The 25,878-nt window shown below is 43.6% G+C and overlaps 1 protein-coding gene across 1 annotated transcript in view; it reads right to left on the bottom strand.

Moving 5' to 3' along the window:
* The window catches only part of COLEC12 (collectin subfamily member 12), a 163,626-nt gene that overhangs the window by 121,184 nt on the left and 16,564 nt on the right, over positions 1 to 25,878 (bottom strand). The window contains exon 2 of the mRNA XM_045527979.1: positions 22,897 to 22,947. Coding sequence (XP_045383935.1) covers positions 22,897 to 22,947 — 51 coding nt within the window. The remainder of the gene's footprint in view (positions 1 to 22,896; positions 22,948 to 25,878) is intronic.

Raw genomic sequence — 25,878 nt, 5'->3', positions numbered from 1 at the left:
AGGATACATGTTGGCTGGAATCATACTTGAGGATCACTAATGCTCCTGATGTTACTCCCACCACAAGGATTCCCGTCTATTATCATGGACCACACGTCGTCCTTCAGATGGGGCTCGTACGCCAGACACAAGTAATGCTAAACATCATCGTTTCCTATCCCATGACTACACTGTAGCTAAGCGGAAAGATAAATAGGAATGAAAGGCACTGTGACGCTGTAATGTTATAAAAGCAGCAGCACAATGTATTTTAAATGACACAATACTTAAGTATATTGGGCATAACCTGGGCAGGGTGTGAAATGAGACCACATGTCAGCCCTCAGGTAGCGTCACAAAGCACACGGCTGGAGGCTGGCTGGGTTAAGAGGGCCTCGCAATACCTTATACAGAGCATTTTCTCACTTTTCTGAATCGAACTTAAGCACAGAATTGAGGAAAACCATCTGCCGTCCACATTTACCCTGTCTCACAGAGGTAGGCGTGACAGCATTAAAATCCAACAGGCACATCGTAGCTATGCTCATTTTGAGTCCTCAGTGAGGACCAAAGATAGTTTTTGGCATGATGCTATCTTGTCTAAGTGATGGAAAGCGCTATGGATTTCCATCTTGCACACTGCTTAGCTCTGTAATTGTCATACCAAACACAAACCCCTTGCTGGTTTAAGAGTGCCAGAAAGCGCTGGGGAGTCTGGCCCAATCATGTGCTGTGAGCAATTTGTGCTCATAAACCAGGCCCACACAGGCGAACCGCTTTACACAGGGAAGGAAAAGCTGCCCAGAAACATCCTCTGGAGAAATACTCAATTGGCCGGGCTCTCCCTTCAGTGCGGGAACAGCACGATGACTTCTGAGTTACCACTGGAGCCTTCCCTCACCTCCGCTTACGAAGGTCACAAACCCACTTGGGTTAAACGCTCTCGCAGCTTACAGGAAACCCACTGGCGGCTGATGTTGTGTTTTGAGAATAAACTATGTAATCTGCAAGATTTCCAAAAGGTACATTTTCTTCTCCGATGAGCAGCAGCACACTGCCTGAACTGTGGACCGTGGGCACTGTGAACCCCTTGGCTGCTCACGCCTTTGAGTCTGGGGAGACTGCCCACCAGGAGCAAAGGCTGTTCCGATGGCAAGATCAGCTTTCCACCCAGAAAGCAAAAATAAAATACAGGTGGCAGGGAAGAGCTATGCTGACATGCCTACATACTACACGACCCTGGGACCGGGCTCCCTCTCCTTGGTCAAGTTCAGCACTTCCACTTCTCAGCTTCCAGTTCTTAAATCCAGTATTTTACCGCTTTTCTGCAGTGTTTTCAGGGGCATTTCGTTAGGATGGTAGTTTGTTCATGTCCCTGCAGAGTTCTCCCTTGGCAAGGATCAGCTAGGTAACTGCTCTTCCTCTTAATTAGTCTTAATTAGATTATATGTAATAGCACGGAGTGCACAGGGAGGCCTGCTGATCTGCAGACAAGGAGTGGCTTACCCTGTAAATTAATAGGCCTGACCGGGATTATGGGAGCTAGCTGTGTAAACGGAATGGAGCCCCCTAAGCCAATAGTCCTTGGCCTGCTGACACAGCTGCACAGAGTACCCAGTCACTGCAGTGCCGAAGGATATTCAGTTACAGTGAAGAAATCATAACAAAGACAGGAAACAGATCAGCACACTCTGGATTTAACACCCTCCCTGGGGAGCTCTGCTGATTTCTAGGCTGCAGATGTTTTTAACCCTGCCTTGAAGAATGTCCATGTTACATGCTCGAGCTGATGAAGGCGAGCACAGTATTTAAGCAAAGCATACATGTTCAGAATATGGACCAAAATTATGTTGATTAGAGCTCCCCATCTCTCTCTGAAAGGAAGGTGATGCCACTGTTAAAATCTGTAAAAATCTTTTGGTGGTGTTTGCAGAGCAGTTGGAAAATGGATGCCCACAAAGCCTGGTGTTTATTTACTTAAAATCAGGTGTAAATGAAGTGAACTAGACTCTTCCGTGAAGATCTTGCTAGTCCCAACAGTTGCAAAATGTCTCAGCTGTTTCCTACTTTTCGCTCTTCACAGCACTCTACACAAAGTGGAGTAGAATGAAAACAAGCCTTCCTCATTCAGCATTTTTAAACACGACTGCCAACGAAAACTGGATCCTTGACTGTTTAGAGTTTATGATTAAGGAGATGGCATATTCTTACTGGCAGGGTATAGGTAGTTTTCCCAAAGTTACAGTAAGTTTGCAGAATTGGAAATTTATATTTTTAAATTCTTCTGAGTTACATAAATATGTTTAAGACTGCATAAAGATGTGGTTTGCCTGAGGCACAGCATTTTCTTTGTGGCAAAGGGACCGACCATACATTGCCAGAAAAAGAGTTCAGGCAAAAGGAGGACTAGAGCATTAGATAAACCTCAAGCCCAAAAGTTGGAAAAAGAGAAAAACGTTCAGCTCATTTGTGATCTGATTTTGTCCCATTTGCAATTACTTTACTGTTCTTTATCTACAAATGAGTAATTTTTTAAAGAATGCACTGGGAGGACCCTATCAGGACCAGAAACTCTATTGCTAATTTCCTAACTTACCCCCTGGAACCTCTCACTGAGGACATTTTTTTTTTTTTTTTTTTTTTTTTTTTTTTTTTGGAGACAGGGTCTCTCTGTGTTGCTCAGGCTAAAGTGCAGTGGCACAATCATAGCTCACTCAGCCTCAAAGTCCTGGGCTCAAGCAATCTGCCTGCATCAGCCTCCCGAATAGCTGGGACTATAGGCACGTGCCACCATGCCCTGCTAATTTTTGTATTTTCTTATAGAGATGGAGTCTCATTATGTTGCTCAGGCTCGTCTCGAACTCCTGGCCTCAATCAAACCTACCACCTCTGCCTCCCAAAGTGCCAGGATTACAGGCAGGAGCCTCCGCACCTGGCTGAAGACGTATTTTCGCTTCTCTAGTGTTAAGAAAGCAATGATCATTTTAACTGCTACTGAATTGAGTCTCGTGTTTGAACAGACGGATTTCCGGTAATTTAGAGCAACTCTCCTTTCCCCACCTGAGCTGGCTAACTTATCCAAACAACAGAAGACATGAGGCTGGGATGAGGAGGGCAGTGGAGGAGAAGTGAACCTACATGAGGTGGGCCCTTTCCCCTCGCCTCAGGCACCGGCAAACTGCTGCTCCTGGCTGTGCAGACTGACTTTCCGAAGCCTTTGCTTCTGCAAATCGGCGGCCGCTCCTGGCCCAGGAGTTGATGAGGACTAATGAGGCAGCCTCTACCACTGCTGGATGGGTCCACCTGTTAAAAAGCCCCTCCTTATTTTGCACCCCTCTGTCTAAACTGCTGTCTGGCAGAATTTATCTCATCACAGATTCTCTCTCCCAGATGAAGCCGTTTTCCCCAATTTCCTCTCTGTTCCGCCACCACACCTGGTCGAGTTCTCATTTCGCACAGTGGGTACTCAGAGAACTTGCTGTCTAAATAAACAACCGGTGGATAGAGCTGGATCACCCAGACTCTACTGAGGGGTGTGGACTAATGCAGGACAGAATGGCTCTTAGGTACAGGCAGAAAAGCTCTCCTTGTCTTCAGATTTGAAAGGTGCCAACAAAACGTACTCGGTCCAGCCAGTCTGCCGTAAGTCTGCAAAGTCATCTGTTGTGTGTTCTTCTCGGCAGTTAAGCGGTGCCCGGCACAAAGGTCTACTTCTGAATGAATGACCACCTGGAAGAGTCGGCATGCACAGTGCCTGGCATATACGTGTAAAACAGGCTTTTAAGTGAAATCATAAATCAGACAGCTCCCCTCCCTGGATGAGCTCAAACACAAAGACAGACGGTGGGGAGGTGGCAGGGCACAGGCACGTAAAACCTGAGCAGAGATATGAGGGGTGTTTATGATCGTTTTGTCTACCTTAAAACTCTACTAAGGCCAGGTCCACATCAGGAGACCCCAGAGCAGCTTTCTCTGCACACACAGTGCAGCACGTATCCTCTGCATGCTAGAATGCCTTTGTCTAAGCCTCTCCATCTTCCAGAAGCTTCAATGGTGGACATGGAGCCAGGGCCACAATACAATTTCCTGACCCTCCCATGCCTCTCAGCTATGAGGTAGAAGAATATAGGAGGAAAAATGATGCTTAGGACCTTCTCAAGGGAGAATTGTTGCTCATAATGTTAACCCCGAAATCAACCTGGAAAGCCAACAAAACACATGTGTTCAACACACATATTAGTTTATCAGACTGTTGTCTCTCCCTTAATTATCTTGTTTTTCAGTAAACCATAATGACCTCAAAGGACTTCCCAGGGGGACTGCCCTGAGGTTCTTCCTTTAAAATGGGTAAGTGATGAGTGATGATTGATTAGCCTGCCAAATTCTTCACTTAACTCATCAAGAGAAAGAAGAAGAAAATAGACTTAGCTATTTTGATGGTGCTACGAGCTCAAGGAAGCAGCATCAGTCAAACAGCAAGAATGTTTTTGACAAGAGACTTCATTTAAACACACGTGGAGTCCCTCTGCTATCATCCAAAAATAAAATCCTGGCTGGCTCGGACCTAATTTTTATTCTTCTTCTTCTTCTTCCATGGTCACTTGGGATGGGCCACAAGAGAGAGAGGATTTTTCATTTACTATATATGCCTAAGGTTTTATGGACTTTGTCTCACCTTTTGAATCCTCCACCCCCACCCCAAGTTTCATTTTACGCATCAGTGAAAGCCTCAGCCAAGGGGAAAAGGTTTTCTTCCCAATGGAGTGGAATTCAGGAATTTATCTGTCTTAAGGTCTTGAGTCAAGCTAAATTATGCTACCTGGGGATGTTGCCAAAATACAGGTCTGCTCTGTTTTGAATCATGAAACCACTAGTGGTAACCTTATGTCCAGATATTTGAGATTAAAAACACCAGTACCTTACATGTGTTTTACAAAAGATGGTTGCCAAGTATGCTCTGCCTTCAACATAGCTTTCCTGACAATCTGAATATCGGCCCTCATCAAAAAGGCATGTGAGAAGCCCAGGGCCAACTCTCTCCGATTAAATGGTATTCACACATTAGTTGAAGAAGGATGACCCAGTGACCGACCTCCCCCAGTATCTCCCCAATAGTTTGCCACACGCATCTTCTTTTCCTTTCTTTCTGGGTCTGCCATGTCCACAGGTCACTCTCCCAGGTTACACAGAGATGGGGCACTGTCTCACGCCAACCCTTATCAGCTATACACATTACTGTGAGGATCAGAGAAGAGCTACATCCAATTATCACAGGATGCTTTGCTTTAATGTCTTTATGGCCTTATTTCTATTTGTCAAGGTTTTGTCTTATTTCATTTTGTAGGTGATGAACTAACTTTGAATGAAGGTTGGCTGGTCAGTCAGTCAAGGCTCACTGCTGAGAACTGGCTGGCACATCTCTGACTCACATTCCCCCTCAAGAAGCAAATGGATTCCTGCTTTTTCTTCAGTAATAAAAAAATTTGTTAGGTCAGGCATAGTGGCTCATGCCTGTAATCCGAGCACTCTGGGAGGCTGAGGTGGGAGGATTGCTTGAGGTCAGGAGTTCGAGACCAACCCAAGCAAAGGTGAGACCCTGTCTCTACTAAAAATACAAAAAATTAGCTGGCATGGTGGCATGCGCCTGCAGTCCCAGCTACTCGGGAGGCTGAGGCAGGAGGATTGCTTGAGCCCAGGAGTTTGAGGTTGCTGTGAGCTAGGCTGACGCCACGGCACTCTAGCCTGGACAACAAGTGAGACTCTGCCTCAAAAAAAAAAATTTGTTAAAAATCATCTGAGTTTACCCAAAAGATATTTAGATTAATCAATTTTTTTCTTCTAGTAGTTCAAAAAACAAGACTTTAAAATCACATATAACAGTACTGTCCAATAGAAACATAATGCAAGCAAGTGTAATTTACATTTTTCTACTAGTAGCCACATTTAAAAAGTAACTGTTAAAATTATTTTTAGTAATATATTTAACCCAAAAGACACCAAATACTATCATCTCAACATTTAATCAATATTAAAAAATTATTATGAGGGATTTTCTTTCTTTTATATTGCCTTCCAAATCTGGGGTGGAGTTGAGACGTTTCAATCTGAACCGGCCACATTTTCAGGTACTCAGTGGTCATATGCCGCTTGTGGCTACCACACTGGCGAGCTCAGGTGTCATGTTGCCCTGCACCCACATTCACTTAAATGGGGACTTAGGCAAAGGAGAAGAATAAGAAAGTTAACCAGGACTTCTTTTCTACACGGCAGCAAATTGAAATGTATAGATATTGAGATGTAAATATCTAAAACTACTCTTAAGTCATTTCAATCCTAACCGTTTTTAGTGAAGTACGCATCACCTGTGTACTATAGTAAAATAATTCAAGCTGTTTTTTTCCCCTTTTGGGGTAAAGGGAATGGGGATACTTAATAATGAAGCGACGCAGCCACTCTGGAATACAGTCTGGCGGTTCATCAAGATTAAACAGAGTCACTATACGACTTAACAATTCCGCTCCTAGGTATATACCCAAGAACAGGGAAAACACAAGTCCACACAAAAACTTGTGCGTGAATGTTCATAGCAGCATTATTCATAATAGCCAAAAAGCAGAAACCACCCAGAGTTATGACACCATGGCACTCTAGCCGGTGCAACAGAGCAAGACTCTGGCTCAAAAAAAGGTGGGGGGGAGAAGTATTGCTACACACCACCACATGGATGAACCTTGAAGACACTGAGCTAAGTGAAATAAGCCAGACACAAAAGACAACATATGTATGATTCCACTGATATGAAATGTCCAGAATAGGCAAATCCACAGAATCAGAAAGCAGCTTAGTGGTGAAAGTGCCGAGGGTGAGAGGGAGCTGGGGGGAAATGGAAAACAACTGCTAATGGGTACAATGTTTCTTTCTGGGCTGATGAAAATGTTCTAAATTGATTGTGGTGATGGTTGCACAACTGTGGATATACGAAAAACTATTGAACTGTATACTTTAAATAGGTGAATTGTATGATATGTAAACTCTTTCCCTATAAAGCTGTTATAAAAAAACACTAACGAATGAGGACTGCCGCCTGATGTCTGAGGCCCCTCCCCCCACACGCATTTGATCAGGTCTACCATTGCATCATGAGGTTGAGCATGGGACCACAAGAATATGGATTTATGAGCATTCTACCAATGCAAACAAACAATGGTTCAAACACTGAAGCCTGTATGTTTTATTTGAAAAAGGCAAAGTTGAGCAGCGCCGGTTTAACTTCTCCCTGGCCAGAGTGCAGTAACAGAAGCAAAGTGCAAAATCTCAGCCCTCCCAAGCTACAGTGGGAGACTCAGGTCTTCTGACAGCTGTTTTCTCAGGAGGCTGGCAGGGTGTGGGGAGAGGAAGAGAGGGTGGCAGGTTCTGTGGAAGCCCAGGCTGAAATTGAGGGGATCCCCTACATGCTCTCTCTGTTCCCACTGCCCTCCTCCTCCTGCTCAGCTCCACCCCACTCACCACTTCCTCCTCCTCAGGATTCATCCCCCAGATGAGCTTCCAACCTCAGAGCTGGCTTTCAGCATCAGCTCTTCCAGAGAGTGTTTTGCTGACCCTTGGCAGAGTACTCACTGATTTTCACTTCATACTCCATTTATAATGTTTTATTTTAGGCCTGGTTTATTGTTGTTTTGTCCACCTCCCCAAAATCATAAATGTCCCCAATTTTTAAAAGTTATTATCTGTACCTGAATATAAATCATTGCATTTAGGACATTTGGTGGCCAGATGCGGTGGCTCAGGCCTGTAATCCCAGCACTTTGGGAGGCCAAGGTGCGAGGACTGCTTGAGCCCGGGAGTTGGAGGCTGCAGTGAGCTGTGATAGCACAACTGCACTCTTGCCTGGGTGACAGAGTGAGACCCTGTTTCTAAAGAAAAAACAAAGACATTTGGTAATAACCAACCAATCTAAAAGATCTAGATCTTTTAAAATCAAGAAAGTAATAAACCCGCGAGGGGCGGGGGGGGGGGGGGGGGGGGAGAAATAATCAGTTGCCTGATCATCTCCATGCAATGAAAGGTGTCATAAACAGGAGTGTGCCTGGGACTCCTGCAGGAGGCTGGGAGCTGAGCTGGCTGTGCCTCTGCAGATGGCCCCCCGCTCCAGGCTCTCCTTCCGTGACCCTCAATCTCAGCCAGCAGATGCTATCAGTTACACGGTAAGAGTCAGCGACATCTTGGAGTCACAGATGTAAGTGTCTTGTCTTTCCTATCTCTTCTTTCTCACTGCATTCCTGTTGTCACAAGTCCATCATCAGCTTATTCACTGGTGACAGCTACAGCTCTCTTCCCCTGCCCCTCAACTTCCACTTTCTCTTCTTTCTGCATAAAGCTATGTTGTAAATCAGACTGCTCTGTTAAAGCACTTTCAGAGACCAGTCATTTTAACAGAATCAAGTCGAAATTCTTTTGTCTAGTTTTCCAGCTTGCCGGCCTGGCCCATCCCCTGCACCTGAGCCCTCCAGCTCCCGGCAGGAAGGTTTTTGACTGTTTCCCTGTCTGGGGCCTTTTCTCCCCAACCCCACACACACACACACTGAGCTGACTCCTGCCTCTCTGCCTGTGCTCACCCAGAGGCCCGGGTTGCTGCAATGGTTCTCCTTTTCCTTTCCTCATTTCCTCTTACCTGGATTCATCTTCACTGTAAATCTCCACTGATACTGACTTGGATGATCTGCTGTTGTTTCATGTGAGTACCTTTTGTCCTTGGAGACCAGGATCATGATTCACTACTCTGGATCCTCCACAGCAGCTACTGCATCTTAGGTGCCTACCAAACACAGCACCTAGTGACTACCCTTGAGGTTGGATCTCAGAGGTGGGTGTATATGTGTTTTCCTCGAACAGGCCCCGGTCCTCATTTCTTATTCCTGTTGCCAGTTACACCCTTTCACAGAGCTTGGTGAGGAGCCCCAGCAGCAAGGCCAGAGAAGCTGCCTCACTGCAGAGGCTCTGCAGACTCCTGACACTTTGGGGACTTCTATTTAAAGGCAGTTTATCCTGCAATCACATTCTCCTCCAAGCCCCTTTCAAGGGGACTCCTTCTTATCTGCTTTCTGGGAATAAAGGGGAGATGGGAACAGACCTAAACAAAACTGTTAATTATGAAAAGTTTTTGTTTCACACTCTCCTTTCTGAGTTTCTACCCCGTAACTTGAAACTTGTCTTTCCCAATCCCAGGTGCTGAGACCTAAAGCTCCTTGAACCTGTCATCTCTCTGAAATGTGAATCTCTTTAAAACAACTCACTGATCTCAGCTTGATTTTACAGGAAGAAAGCAATCTGATTAAATAATTCACCCTAAACTACAGGTGACTATTACTAACCACCATCATTCTAAAACTGCCTAGTGTATTTGTACTTCAAAAGAGGCCTGTTATCTTAATTAAGTTTAAGAAAAAAATCAAATAAATTGAAGCAGGGCTACTACTCTGAAGTAAAACGACCTTCCCAGGGTCTTTCAGAAAGAGCAGACACGTGGACCTACCCCCTCAGTGACTTCCAGAACCTTCAGAGCAGTGACTTGCTTCCTCAGTCTGCTCCTCTAACTGGCACTAGAAATTTTCTGTCCCTCCTCTCCCCTCCCCAATGGCTCTAACTTGTCTTCTTCCTTTCTTAGATCTATCTGTGCTGTTTTTTACTTTTCAGGATTTGAGTCTGTGTGCTGTGACTTACTGCTTCATTCTGAGTCTAGACTTCTGTCTCTGCAGAATTCAACTATAGAAAATGTTCTCAGCCCACACACAGGCACTTTCAGGGAGAGGCCTCCCCGATCATGACCTTTGGTCAAAAGTAGGGAAGCACCATGCGTACAATGCATATTATAAGCACTCAAAACTCTTCCTTTCTCAAATATATGTTGAGCCAAGGAATTGTCCTACGTACAGCAGTAAACATTAGACACGATCTCTGTCCTCATTCAATTTACAGCATGGCAGGGGAAACATACATTTCTTTTTACAAAGTATGTAACTAAATATGCGAGGGGCTGCTCACTCCCTTCTTCCTACATGCCTGCCCCTTGACAGCAGATTCCTGTGCACCCCATCCCACAGCCTGCAGAACTTTCTGCCCCTTCCAGCCTTCTTTCTCTTCTCCTCCCCTATCTCATTTTCTTTCTCTCCTTCCTTCAGTGCCTCAGAAACTCCAAATTTTTCAGTTCTCCCCAGCTGTAGGTATACCTAAATTCACCCAAGTGCTCAGCAAGGAAAAAAAAAAAGACTTTCAATTTTTCGGAATTCACCTTTTCTAGGTGTTTGCAATTACAAATAGGCAAAAAAAAAAAATTCTAATACTCTTTTCTTCTTTCCTTCCTTCCTCCCTTCCTCCTTCCATTCTTCTTTCCTTCATTCTAATGCTGACTCACAATTTTCAAAGTGAGGTTAACTATTTACAAAAAGGCAGAGAGAGAGAGAAATGACCTAATAATCTTCCAGCTGGGAAAACGACTAGCTCACAAGCTTGTTAAACACGTGTGTTCCCACTTTACAGAACCACATCTTGGAGGAAGAAAAATAGCCCCAAGACATGGAAGACCACCTGATATCCTTTTTGTGTGTGTGTACAGGTCAAATACTTGGTCACTACCCACAAAAGGGGAGAAAGTCACAGCTCCCCATGGGCAATCTTCTCAAGACTGGGCACAGCTAAACTGATTTTCTTCCGTTGGTAACTGGTAGATTTATGGTTTCATCCAATATGTCTTTCATTAACATAAGAAGCACAAAGAAAAATTCCATAATATGATAAATATAAACAGATTACTGAATTGAGAGAAACAGCCAAATTTTCTCCAGATTAATGGAAACATTATGCTTTCTATTAAATTTATAGACACCTGCATTTGAATAATTACCAACTGACTTTATAAAGCCTGCAGAAAATATAATCTTCTATATTTGAGTCTAGGGATCTAGAACAGAGTTGGTTCAAAACATGAAAGCCTAAAAAATGCTTCAATACTTATGAAGTTACATGAAAGGGACACACAACCAAAATGGAAAAACCAATAATCTTGAGATCACTAAGATTTTGAACAAAACTAATGAGAAGAGAGTTTTCCATCCACCAGTTTTTGCCAACTAAATTTTACTTCAGGTACCTGGAAAAATATATTTGAAATGAGAGTACAAAATATTTATTTTGAATTGTTGGAGGAAGGAAAAGGAAGAATATATTTTAAAAATCAAATGCAGTGGCAAAATAGATGCTTGAGCCTTGAATCACATTATAGATGCAAATCCATAACATTGTATGGCCTAAAGAAACCTTTGAAATCTACTCCAACCCCTTTATTTTGCAGAAGAGCTTATTTGAGACCCAGAGAGTTTACATCATTTTGCAAACATCACAGAGCTAGTTAACATGTAGCAAAAGAAATGCTATAATTCTGATCTCCATTCTGCCAATTCAGAACTCTTCAAATACTCAGAGTATATACATACATATATATTCATATATATATATATATGAGAGAAAGAGTGAGTGTACAAATTAAATACTGAACTGTTAATTTTTTTTGGAAAATCTGGTTCTCTCTCTTGATTAATAATGAGCATTTATGGAGTACCTTTTAAGTGCGGGCATTGTGCTAAGCACATCACTTACACTAGGTAATCCTTACAATGCTCTGAAACACAGGTAGTCTTGTTATTCCTCATTGTGTAACAGGAATACACAATAGCTAAGTCATGGAATCAACCATAGTGTCCATTAACAGATGACTGGATAAAGAAAGTGTAGGGCGTGTGTGTTTTTATACACACACACGCACACACACACAATGGTGGAATACTACTCAGCCATAAAAAGAATTAAATCATGTCTTTTGCAGCAACATAGATGGAACTGGAGGCATTATCCTCAGCGAAATAACTCAGAAGCAGAAAGTCAAATATGGAATGTTCTCCCTCAGAAGTGGGAGATAAACAATGGGTATGCATCACAACATACAGAGTAAAATAATAGACATTGGAGACTCTAAAAGGTGGGAGAGTGGGAGGGGTGTGAGGGATTAAAAATTACCTGTTGGGTACAATATACACTACTCGGGTGGTGGGTATGTTAAAAGCCCAGACTTCACCACTATGCAATATATCTATGTAACAAAACTTGCACTTGTACCCCCTAAATCTATAATAATAATAATAAAAGAATATTAAGACCTAATGGTATAAATTTACTTGTTTAAGGTGGTTATTTGGGCCCTCTGAGGCCCTTACCCAAGGCTTATGTACCTTATAGGAGTACATTTTGGTCTATCAAAAGTGGAATACCAAAAGCTTCTGAACCAAATTATTTTATTACACACTTTGTGAATTGCGCTCTAAACGAACATAGCGGCTGTCAGTCAGCAGAGTGGATTCACATGGCAGCAGTTTAGCAACAGCTGCAGCTGAGCGTGCGCAGCACGTGGAGACGGATATTACCTTCCAACCTTCTTTTATGGGCTTATATCAAACAAATTCCCACACCTCATCCCCAACCTCCTCCGTGCGGCAAAAGAAAGGCACTTCGTACATGTTCTCTTCGCTTGCACAGGCCGGGAGAGGCGGGAGCCCAGGGAGTCCCAGCCTTGTTCCGAATCACTGAAGTTTTGCCGATACTGAACTTATAACAACACTGGAGACAGAAAGAAGAGGCGGCTCACATTCCATCTGGCATGTGGTGCCCTCTATTGTTCTGCGGGTGGGAGGGGAAGCAATTTGTAGGGTTGGCTGATATTTTTCTTTTATGCAAATACACTGTTTGAAAAAGCCATCTGCTTCTCATTACGTCTGAAATTCCCAGAGGCCAAAAGACCATGCCTCCTTTCTTTCTTGTGCACGATGCCCAACACATTACGGACCGTTAGTAAATGTCACATCGTTTTCATATTGCATTGACTAAGAAAGACATTTTCCCAAGAGTCTTGCTTGCTTCAATTTCTCAGCATGTCTCACAAAGTACACACATTTCCCAAGAAAAGGGGACTGCTTAAAGCCAGTCTCCCCTGCCCGCATCTCCTCCCCAAACTCCCATTAATGCTCACTCCCCCCTCCCCCACCTGTTTCACTCTTTTTCCACTTGCACCTGCAGAATTTATATGTGCATCCAGGACACCCTATTTCCTATCACTTCCTGCACAAGATGGCAGCTTTATGACTGTTTTTGGGAAGCCTTTGATGAGGCATCACTACTGGCATGGACACTTCTAGAAAAAAAAATTTTGCCTCCATGAAGATTTTTTGTAACTCCTGTTTTCTGAGAAATTGAAAATAAAAGAATTATAAATGTTGATGTTGATGAGTAAAATGGTTGCGAGCAGGGCCTTTGTTGTATTCATCTTTGTACTTTAGTTCATGGCACACAGAAGGTGCTTGGTGAATACTTGCCAGAAGTGTAAGTATTCATGTTTCCCCTCAATTATTTCCAAAAGCAACTCAACAGTAAGACTTCCCTGTAAAACATGAGGTCGAACAAGCATTACATCTTGATATTCCTTATCAAATGGCCCAGGTAAGGCACTAAATAGGGGATATTATGAGGACTTCCTCTTACAAACACAAAATAAAATAAGACACCCAGATGTTTTCAACAAGAGGGAAGAACACAGTTATCTTGCACTGATTTATACTGCTGTGGACATCTTGAGCTTAGAGTGAAGATTCAAGATCTGAAATGTCAGCAATGATTTTACTTATACATTTTCCTGTTCCACAGAACGAGAAAGATATGTTAGAAAGGTTACTTCCAATATTACAGGGCAACCTCAGGCACAGGGAATAAGAATGAAGCCTGGATTTCTGCCAGGACCTTTGTATACTTTTGAGTTTGATTCTCCTGTTTTCCTGACAAGTCTAAATTCCTCCATCATCTGCAGCATGTGAAATAAATTGATCTGTGCATGGAAATATTCATACTCATCAAAAAAAAAAAACCAAAACACAGTAACTACTTGAGTGTATAAAAAGAGAAGCATGTGTCAATCAGGGCCAAATGTCAGCATTCAAAAACCCATAAAAAGAATAAAAATAAAATATCAGAAGAAGCAGAAAGTGTTTATAGTGATGACTCAGAACAGGAGACCAATTTCACAATGTTTCATGTGGCAAGAGTTGAATTCACCAAAATTTAGGACTTTCTCATTTTTTTTCTTTTTTAGTTCCTCTTCTGAAAAAAAAAAAAGTTTCTTCAAAATCTACTTAACACTGCAGAGAATACTAAGTTCCAAAAAACAAAATAATTTTTGTTCATTCATTCATTCATTTCTCTATCATGCTGATTTGTTTTTGATGTCTTCTCTTTTTATAAACTGTCAAAAACTAGGAACCTTCATTTCTGAGAGTTCACCACCTTGTAGCTCCATTCATAACAAAATTACAATTTGAAAGTAAACTTGGTAATTATTTTATGAATAAACTGAATTTGTAAATATGTTACATGATAATTTTACAAGTGGAACAAACTATAAATAATAATGTATTAGATTATAATTAAATTATATTGTTTAGTGATTATTATAATTTGTTATATTCAAAATGTATTATATTACATATTATAGATACTATTAAGTTATAAGTAATAATAGTGCTTAATTCCTCACCATATATTCCACCCCAAAGGATTAGCCCAAGCCTGTGGTCCCCAACCTTCTTGGCACCAGGGACCCGTTTCATGGCAGACAATTTTTCCATGAAGTTGGGGGAGGCTGAGCTTAGGTGGTGATGCACAGCCCAGTTCCTAACAGGCCTTGGACCGGTACCAGGCTGTGGCACAGGGTTTGGGGACTGCAGGCTCAAGTAAACCAGAGTCATCCTGTTCCCTCTGTCCATAACTAACTTTGGAAAAGATCTGTGACTCAATGTTGGTCAATGAGATCCGAGGGAAAGTCTGCTGAAGGCCTTCTGGGAAAGATTCCTTGCCCCCAAAAAGAAGACAGTGAAATAAAGCCTGGAATAGTTACAGCCACCTTGTGACCATTTGTGCCACTTTTTATAATACATACAATACATACATTTAGGTAGATCTTTCTTTTTTTTTTTTTTTTGAGACAGAGTCTCACTCTGTTGCCCCGAGTAGAGTGCTGTGGCATCAGCCTAGCTCACAGCAACCTCAAACTCCTAGGCCCAGCAATCCTCCTGTCTCAGCTTCCCGAGAATCTGGGACTACAGGAACGTGCCACGACACCCAGCTAATTTTTCTATTTTTAGTAGAGAGGGGGTCTTGCTCTTGCTCAGGCTGGCCTCAAACTCCTGAGCTCAAATGATCCTCCCACCTCGGCCTCCCAGAGTGCTAGGATTATAGGCATGAGCCACTGTGCCCGGCCATAGGTAGATCTCTCTAGGTGCAAGGCACTGCTCTAAGTATTAACTCATCCAGTTCTGATAATAACCCCACAGGCAGACACAAGAATTATTCCCATCTTTTAGATGAGGACACTGAGGTAGTGAGAGGTTGACTTGTCCAAGGCTTCTCGCTAGTAAGTGGCAAAGCTGGAAACTGAACCCAGACAGTCTGGCCCTAGCATACATTCTCATAGCCATGATGCTAGACCAGCTCTCCGTGAAAGCTGCTCTGACCCCCCTGTATGCTACCCTCCTTAAAAGTATTATTCTTTGCTGGTGGCCACCAAGCCTTTAAATGTTAAAAAAGCCCTGCAAGAAAACAGACTCCTCTGATATGCCCTGAACGAACGGTGGGGCTGATGCGGGGCAGAGAATACAGGAGTGAGGGTAGTAAGATTTTGATGGAGGGAGGAAATAAATGGGAAGGGTCAGAGTGCACGAGAGCTGCTGAACCTTGCAAGGGGAGAACTAGGGCAACACCAAGCAAGGGATGCTGGGGCCTGGAGAAGGGTCAGAGAGTAGGAGGGTTGGAACAGTTGGAGCAGTCAGCAGTTTAGTGCAGACCTACTGTATACCTGGCTCCTCATATATATTATACACAGGTTTTATAATCTATATACCCTGCAAAGAATATAGAATAATATATTTTTGCCACTCTCATTTCACAGATGAGCAAAGTGAGGCTTAGAGAGGTTGGATGACTTCCTGGTAAGGGGCAAAACCAGTGTGTGAACCAGGACTACTGAGTCTGTAGCCTTGCTTCCTAACCACCCGCCATACTGTAGACTGAACACCAACAGCACCAGAGAGAAAGTGAGAGAGAGAAAGAGACATTCTAGTTCACAGCTTTGCTGAGTACCGTGGTTTTTCCTCAAAATTCATGGCCTGAAGACAGCTTTCCTTTTCCCAGGGGGCTTCCAAATGAACAACTCAAATCTTCTAAGGAAAGTTGCAGATTTCATCAGTCTTAAGTTGCTTGGAGTTGCCACCAACAGGACCTACCCCCAATGACCAAACACACTGGAAACAACCTAAATGTCTTCATGCTGTCTTAACAGAAAAAGAGCTGAGTAGATTTTTTTTCTTTAATTTTTCCAAAAATAAAAACAAACCACATTCAGCTTCAACCCAATTGTTGGAAAAACACATTATTCCCCTTTCTCTCCCTCCCACAGCCTTAGGAGGGTTCATGAGTGAATGAAAACCAGGAAAGCGGGGAGGAGTGTTAAAGTGGTTGGAGAATCCAGGGCTCCAGTGTTCAATACTATACAGATTAGGAAATTGTGGAATATTTAAGACCCATGTGTAAACAGCTGCTGATTTTGTCCAGACACATCTACGATGACTTACTCTCCCATCGTAATCTTGGGATTCTCTGAGAATCCCAAGAATTCTCTGTGCTTCTCAGCCACGGTAGAGCGGGAAGAACACTGAGCCTGAAATCAGGTTTAACTCCAATGTTGGCCGTGCCACCAACCTTTTGAGTCTCATCTGTAAATGCAGATAATTCCCACCTCAAAGGATTTCTGGGAAAATTAAACAAACTAATGGTGGGAAACACAATAAATATTTAAAACAGGAAACTTAATGGTTTCTTTCATATATTCACATGATTTTTTTTTCACATGATTTTAAAAAATCACAATCACATGGGAATGTGGTATTCAACAATTTTTTTTACTGAGGAGCAAGAAAGATGAGGCAGAGAGGATCTGGCCTAACCAGTGAGACGTCCTCTGGACAGGACAAGAAGGGAACCCTGACTCGGCCTGAGAAGCTCTTTTGCATCAACTTTCCCAAATGTCATTTGACACCATGTTCTGATAAAATCAGAAATACCAACTCCATTAGGATTTGCAAAACCGCACAAATAAAACTCTCCCACTAAGTGATGCAAGCGGCTTTGAACATTTCAAACCCCACGAGGGGCACCAAATCAAGCTCTGCTCCCTTGCGTTTCCCCTTTCTCCCAGTGTCAGTCCTGCGCCTCATGTCCTACCCTTTCCACTTAGAGATGTTTGGAAAAGGTGCTGCTAAAGGGACAGCCTCACGCTGGGCTTATTTAGTCATTCCCCACAGGAAATGATGGAAATTCCTAGCATTCCCATCAGGGAACGGGTAAACTCTGCTGGTGTCAGCCTTCCTTCCGAGGGGCTGTGGTGGGAGGGATGCCTGGAGCCCTCCTTGTTGCTGCAGACAGACAGCTTGAAATCGACGCCTTCTTCAAACCCAAAGATGAAGCCAGGCTTCCAGGAAAGAGTCCTGGGAGAGGAGGGACAGGCAGCCTGCTTCCCCTAAGCCCAAGCAGCAAGAAGTGAGGCATCCACATGTTTATCTTGAGCAGCTTTTGAAAGAGAGCTCAGCATCCTCTTGGTAAACTCTTCCAATCTCTTGGCATTGAAAGCAGAAACTCACCACGTGCTGCAGAAAGCAGCTTTCTTTCTGGCTATATGGCTACGCTCATATGTGCTGTGATTGTTCAGAAGCCTAAGTGGTCCTCTATGCATTTAGACACTCAGTTTCTCTAAACCTCTTGGCAAGAAACAGCTCAATGATTTAACCAGAGCCATTGATTTGAAGTTTCAAACGTATACCTATTGGGAGGGAGGAGGGGCTTGGAAGGAGAGGGCAGTGAAGGTAGTGGGGGTGGGGGTTGAGGGGCAGGGATCAGGGCTGGGTTCTATTCAGTACGTATTTCTCAGGCTGCTTCAACATGCCCAGGGCTGTGTGGGTCAAACTGTTAAAAATATACTTGCTAATCCACAACTATTTTTCATGGAAAGAAAGGGAAAAAACTTAAAGCCTGGCTTGTTTGAAGCTATAGCTGCAGAGAGGCCTGTGAAGTTATGGGATAAACAAAACTATGCAAGGATACATTTCAAAGATACGTTTACTGACCTGAAAGGAAAAGGCATCCGAGAGCCCTTTTTTTGGACTGTAACCCCTAAATGATTTTTCAGTAGTTCCCTTAGAACTTTTCCACTTAGTTTTTATGAAAACCTTGAGTTCTACTCCATAGAGAATGCTTTTACTTTTTTTGTTACTGTTTCACAGTTCGTGATTTTTCAGATCTTTTTTTGAGCCCCAAGGAAATAATTTTGTCAAAGCTCTGTTTGTCAAACGCAAACAACAAATGTTTCCAGCTGCCCACAGTTGCTCACTGTAAACCCTTAAATCCACCCGTGATTCTCACAGGCTGAACTCTGTATCTCTTGCTCCTTCATCATTCCAACTTTGGGCATCTATCCTTATACCAGATCGTATTCCAAAAAAACACAAGAGAACCCACTGAGACCAACTAATGCAACAAAATCAGTCTAGTGCCCACAGCACAGCAAGGGGGCAAAGCAGGCTCCAGAGAGAAAGCCCACCCGGGACATCCAGGGTGGTGCTAATTCTCTTTCCCTTTCTGCTAAGTATAATATTAAAGGATTCTAGACCCAGGGGTGATATTTTTAAAGAACACAGCAACTCGGAAATTAGTAGAAAACTATCATTGTACTATATATCCCATTCTATCTATACAAAATAAAAATTAATGTACTGGTATAACTCATATCCCAGAAAGCGAACTCTGCCAAATTGTAGCTATAGTTACGTCCCAATTAGCTCTGCATACTGAGGCCAAAAAAAGCTGACCCTCAAAGCCTGATTAAAGCTGGGAAATGCCCACTTAATTAACCCTTCAAAGTCTCTCCTCATTGAAGCTTTTGTCAGAGGAGCAAAACCATCAGACTTAACTCGATCTCTCCTTTAGACACCTGCCCAGATCTTTGGGGACAGGGCTACCAAGCTTGACACATGGAAAGGCTGAAGAAAAACAGGAGACCTGGCTGAGACTAAGACGGAACAAGGAATCCCTGAATAAACAAGGGATGACTGTGCTGAATGCCATACTAGATAACTGGAAGAGATCACACTTTTTGCTTTGTTGTAATATGCACTGAATGTGAAAAAGCACAATAACGTTATATAAACAGCCTTGACTTCATGTAGCAAATGCTTATGAATAACTCCATATGAATAACTTTGGAAACAAGCCTACCCAGTAACGATTTGCTAAAACAATGCCCCCTGTGTCTTGTGAATAATTAACCCTTAGCTCATCTCTAGTCTAAATTCAGGTTATGTTCATTGTATTTGCATAAAGACATACCTAAAATTAGATAATAGTGAAATGCTCTGTTATCCAGTCTACTTTTCCAAAAATAAAAGCCTACAATATTACCATCTTCAGAAGTAAATCACACTTTTACATCTCTCCAGAAATAAGGTTTCAGGCCTGTCACACTTTGATATTCTGCAGTGGCTGCACCAAAATGTCCCGAGAGCACTAACAGCCCCAAACTTCAGGACAGCGACATGACAGCCTTGTGTTTTTATAGTGCTGTACCTTCAAAGCACTTGTCCATCTGGTATGTCTCTTAACCTCACCAAAGCCCTGTGAGGTAGGTAGGCTTCCCTCCCTTGGCAGGTGTCACTGTGCTTATGGGCTGGTGCAACATCTGAGGCCCACAGAGTTTAAAGTAACTGGTTTCAAGACACAAGAGTAATTGGGGGCAGGGCCTCGAGGGCTGCCCTGTCTCCAGACACCTTCACTACTGACCTGCTGCATGGAAGAGACTTGGTTTTCCTTTAATGGTTAAAGTTTAACCAGGCCTGAAGGAACGGGTTCTTGCGTTCTGCTGGATTCAACAACAGATTTGGTCACTTCTTACTGAAATTGAAAAACCATTTACCTTTTAAAGAACCAGGTCCGGAGTCCTAGGCCCTATAAAAGTGGCAAGGCCTCCCCAGTGGGGCCAGATTGGGTGTCTAGCCCACTTTAGGGTTCCAGAGCTGCAGGGTCCCCCTCTGGGACACAGAAGTTGTGAAGTCATCCCAACCTCACTGCTGGGTCCTTCCCCAAAACTATAGTGGCCTGAGAATTAGGAGATCCAGAATCTTCTAACCCCAGCTCCAGCTAACTTGCTTGAGCAAGGACTTAATCTATCTGGGCCTCACCTCCCTTACTTATAAAATTAAAGGCTGATTTAAATCATCCCAAAGACTCTTCAATCCGCAAAATTCTACTTAGCCCTACACTGGATACCCATCACCTTGCCCAGAAGCTGAATCCAAGGAGTCTCAACATCAGGCATAGACTATTCCAAGGTTCCCCGCTTTGTTTTGTTTTGTTTTGTTTTATTTTGTTGTTTTTGTTTGTTTGTTTTGAGACAGAGTTTCACTCTATTGCCTGGGCAAGTGCCACAGCATCAGCCTAGCTCACAGCAACCTCAAACTTCTGGGCTCAAGCAATCCTCCTGCCTCAGCCTCCTCAGTAGCTGGGACTACAGGCAGGTGCCACCATGCCTGGCTAATTTTTTCTATATGTATTTTTAGTTGTCCATATAATTTCTTTCTATTTTTAGTAGAGATGGGGTCTCATTCTTGCTCAGGGGGGTCTAACTCTTGCTCAGGCTGGTCTCGAACTCCTGAGCTCAAAGGATCCACCCGCCTCAGCCTCCCAGAGTGCTAGGATTACAGGCATGAGCCACCACGCCCGGCCGGTTTCCCGTTCTAAGTTCATCCCTCTCTTCCATTTGTACCACTTGGTATCATTCTATTCACGCCTGTTTATGTTCTCCAATATTTGTAAGTTGTTATCATATCTCCTCTGAGTCATCAATTTGCAATTCCCATGCATAATTTAATCATCATAAATTAAAATCTTTCCAGCAACATACTATTTTTCATGTCTTTCACCAAATCCCCACCCAGCTAGCTAGTAACATGGTTGTCAAATGTACAAAAACATCTTCTCCTAAGGTCCCCCTTTTTAAAGAAACTTTTTCTCTTGGTTCTACTCTCACATTTCTACTGATTTCCAAAACATGCAGGCATCTCAACATTTATTTAGCCTTGTTTGACAAGTTTCATTTTCTTCTTTACTTTTGCTTTCCATGTTTTTTGTCTGTTTGTCTTGTTTTCCTTTATAATTCTTGGTTTCAGCTTTACTCCTACTGCTGTCCTCAGTGACTCCCCCATGGGAAAGCAGAACACACCAACCCAGAAACACGGAATAGCGTAGGAAAGGAGCAGGAATACAGGGGAGGGGAGGAAGGACTGAGCATGGGCTGCTCTGCCAGGGTCGGAATAGAGGAGCTGTGGGCTTGCTGCCACTGCATTCCCATGTTAAAGCCCTGTGTTCTCCCAGAAAGAAATGCAGAAGTGTGTATCCAGAAGGAAAAATGCTAAAGCAACTCAGGAGCCAGAGCAGCTGAGGGTTGTTAACTTTCATCAAAGTCCGGCCAGGAATTTTTTTTTAAGCAACAGGAAGTAGTTTCATTCTCTTTCATATTCTCTCTCTCGCACTCTCTCTCTCTCTTCTCTCTCTCTCTCTCTCTCTCACACACACACACACACACACACACACACACACACACACACACACACACACTCTCTCTCTTTTCTACTCTATCCTTCTCCATTTCCTCTGGCCAAGGCACAGAAACAAGCTGGTTGGAAAAACCTTAGTTTCCTTGAACTGTCTTTGAAACTTTGCAACGTCCACTGGCATTGCAAAGTCAAATTGCAGAGTCTGAGAAGCACAGTCAAAGCAGAGAAGAGCACCTGTGTGCGGCGGCCTAGGAGGCGGAGGAGCATGTATTAGTTCCGTATGAACTGTAAAAGATTACCACTAACATGGTGGCTTAAACACTGCAAATTCCTTCTCTTACAGTTCTGGAGGCCGGAAGTCTGACATCAGCTTTACTCAGCTAAAATAAAGACATGAGAAGGACTGCTCCCCCTCCACCATTGCCTTCCCTTTTTAAGCTTCCAGTGACCACCTGTATTTCTGGACATGAGCACGCCACACCAGTCTCTGCTTCTGTCATCACACCTTCTCTCTGCAGTCAGATCTCCCTCTCTCTCCCTTCCTCTTATAAGGACACTTGTGATGGCCTTTAGGGCCCGTCTGGGTAACCCAGGATCATCGCCCCATCTCAAGTTTTTCAGTTTAATCACATCTGCAAAGTCTTTTGCCATAAGCTAAAATTCAGGTTCCAGGAATCAGAGCGTTGATGTCTTTTGGGGGTGTTATCAGCCTACTCCAGAGCACCTGAGTCTAGGTGAGTCCCTCTCGCTCACCCACTAATGCTAAGTTACGAGCACAAGGCCTGAGCAAAAAGTTAGAGATGAGAAAAAAGATGTTTCTAAATATCAAAACAGAGAAATCTCATGTATTTTGCTCCTATCTTGCCACAGATTTACCTTTCCCACCATATTTCATCTAGTAAGCCGTCTATTTTATGTCCGGCAGACCCAAAAACATCCCGTCATTTCCCCATGCTTGGGCCCAGCTCCGGTTCCACGGCCCCTCAGAGTTGTGAGACATCGTCCTCCTCGTAGATAGAAACACAATTTCCAGCCAACATCGGACCTCAGAGCCACAAATGTCCGTGTGTGTCAAGGGTCCACCAGTGGTCTTGGTAAGGTCTCTGAGGGTCTGTCACTGTATCTCAGATTGCGCATGGAGACAGAACACAGCTTTGCTAGGACTCACCAAACCGCTTGTAACCGAAGGACTGCACCTCCTCCTCCTCTGCGAAGTCGTCTGTAGAAGAAAAGACACAACGTTAACCCTGGCAAAGGGCACTGAAGCACAGGGTCGGTGCAGGACTCAACTGTGCCAACCTGCTCCGCCCCCACCTTTGCCCATGATGCTCGTCACAGTGGCATTCCTGATACTGCTGGATCACACCAGGCTTTCTGGGAGAGACCACAGGGTCTCCGCACTGCCTGTTCCCACTGCTTGGGATGCTCTTCCTCCTGTTCTTAATGTGACTCCTTCTAATTCAGATCTCAGCTAAAGTGTGACCCTTCAAGATGCCTTTCTGAACCACCCAGCCACTCCTGTCACCCCACTTTATCCCAATATTACTCTCTGATATCTCCCTCGTTTATGTTTTGTGTGTGTGTGTGTGTTTGTGAATTTATTGCTGTCATCATGCTTCCTATGAGTAGAGGCTTTGTCTGTCTTGGTTCACGAATAAATCCCCAGAGCCCAGAATGGTGCCTGTCAGAGCAGGGGCTCAGTGAATGTCGGACAAATGACAGAATAATCAACAGTCCAAGGGGTTAAGTCATCTTCATGTGACCCACCCTAAAGCCCCTCCTTTCAGATGTCTGGGCTCTAGGGTCATCTCTGTCACCAACTGTCGCATCTCAGGAGCCCAGTCTAACTCCTGCAGTGATAACCAAACCCTTCTCCACCCTCCTTCTGTTGGAAAATTGAATCCGACGGATGGTTTCCCAGTAAATGCGTTTCAAAAAGTGCCCTTGCCAAGGGAATTCCTAAATGTAGAACTACCATATAAATAAGAGAAATGTCACGTTAGCCAGGCTTTCTACTAAAGGGCCTAAAATCTCCCTCCTAATGTGGACATGACACGATTCCTTATCACATTGATAAAGAACTTCTCATTTTGCAGTTCTGCCAGGCAAGGGTCTAGAAAGGGCAATAACTGTGCAGACACAATTTCATATTACCTGTACGAGTAAAGGACGCTTTTGACGACAAGTAAGAGGTGTCAAGGCCAGGCCTTTCCCTGGAGCCCTGCCCATTATTCTTTTTTTCCTATTTTTCTATTTTTTAGTAGAGATAGGGTCTCACTCTTGCTCAGGCTGGTCTTGAACTCCTGACCCCAAGCGATCCTCCCATGTCGGCCTCCCACAGTGCTAGGATTACAGGTGTGAGCCACCGTGCCTGGCCCATTATTCTTGAGTTGGCCACCATGACCTCCCCAGCACTCAGCTTTTTCCCCATGGGCAGCTCAGCTCAAAGGTATTTACTCAGCACTTACCATGGATCAGAGACTGCCAGGCTGTGGGCTTCAGAGATGAGTAAGTCATGGTCCCTCACCTTGGCTTTCAAGAAAGAGAGGCATATAGGGAAAAAGAGAGCCTCTGTGGTGGTCTCTTTCAACCCCTAAATGGGACACGACCCAGCTATATCTGAACCTTGAAATGTTACAGAGAACCCAAGATGCGTCATATCTATAACACAATGTGGTGACCCTTAGAATGCTAGTTTGTGATAATGTGTTTATAAAAACACACGTGACACAGCAATTATTTCTAACAGAAAATAGAGAGGTGTGAGATCTTTGCATTTTGCCATTATCTCCTCATTCTGACGACAGGGAAGAGATCTTGGTTAGGAATCTAGAAGGCCAGATATTTATAATCAAAGCAGACCGCTTATGTCAGAGATTAAATCTTTGGTTCTTTCTGCAGGGAAGAACCTGCTTACAACCAAGAGAACAGCACCATTCTCACTGTCTGAGTGACTGGTTGGCCCAGCAGGTACAGATCAAGCCCATACTCCCGCCTGCTTTACTTAGGAATCTATCGCATTCATGGCTGAGGCCTGGTCTAGTCTCAGTTAAAGAGAAACCGTTATTTGCAGCTGCTTCTTAGAAATATATTCATTTGTTCATTCATTCATTCAATAAATATATGCTTGCAGCCCAACAGAGCTGATGAGACGTGAATATCATTACCGATGCCACCCCGACACCAGCCACCCCCACCCAGCTCTATCCCCTGCACCAGCCCTGCAGCAGAACCCACTCACACTCAGACCCTGTGGGGCATGGAAACATCACTGAAGATGTCACGCTGGAAACAAAAGAGCAGGTTTGTGCTGCGCCCCTGACAGCAAACAGCTTAAAATTTCCCATTAGACCTTTCCGTTCTCCCCAAAGCTTACTTCAGCAGGCTACCATTAGCCTGTTTGTTTGTTTGTTTTCCTTTTCCTCTCTGATCTTTTTCCCATGCAGCATTTAGTCTGACTGACTCCTCTCTCCTTCCTGAAATTTCCCTGGGAACTTCAAATTTCTCTTTTTGTTATGAAAGCAATTCAGCTCTGCCCCTGCTTCTACCTCCAAATTGACGTATTCAAACCCATGAGGGCCACACATAACAAGGCTGGGGAGGAGCCCCCGCTTCTTGTCTTAACACTCACCCCAAAGGACTAGCGATTCTTATAACAGCTACTAGGAGAATAAAAATTTCTCTATCTCATCCAACTCTAAAAGTAGAAATAAAATTATATGAGACAAAAGGGGTACAAGTAAGGCACCCCAGATAACTTCGGCCTGGAATTATCAGGGAAGGTTTCATAGAGAGTGCTTAAATCAGTCTTTCTCCATGGTTTTTTCTTTGGGGGAAGAGGAGAAGAGACTGGAAAACACTGCATATTATATCTCTTTCTTGGAAATTCATAATGGTTTTCAAACTATCACATACTCTGAGAAGTACTAAGAGAAGGAAAAAAGCTTGGTGCACACACAGTTCCTTGGCTTAGGTGGTCCTCCAGAGCCCACTCACAAATTTTATCAGCTGCTCAGTTAACAAACGGCTCAGTTAACTGGTGGTACAGTTGGGCAATGAGGACTTGAGGAGGAGGAAGAGGGCAAAAGCTGATAGGGTTGATGGTGATGGGGATGACCTAGATCCAGCTATAACAGCCATAGAGAAAGAA

This window comes from Lemur catta, chromosome 16, assembly GCF_020740605.2.
Source record: "Lemur catta isolate mLemCat1 chromosome 16, mLemCat1.pri, whole genome shotgun sequence".
Lineage (NCBI taxonomy): Eukaryota > Metazoa > Chordata > Mammalia > Primates > Lemuridae > Lemur > Lemur catta.
Note: the sequence above shows the minus strand (reverse complement) of the source record. Positions and strands in the feature narration are given on the sequence as shown.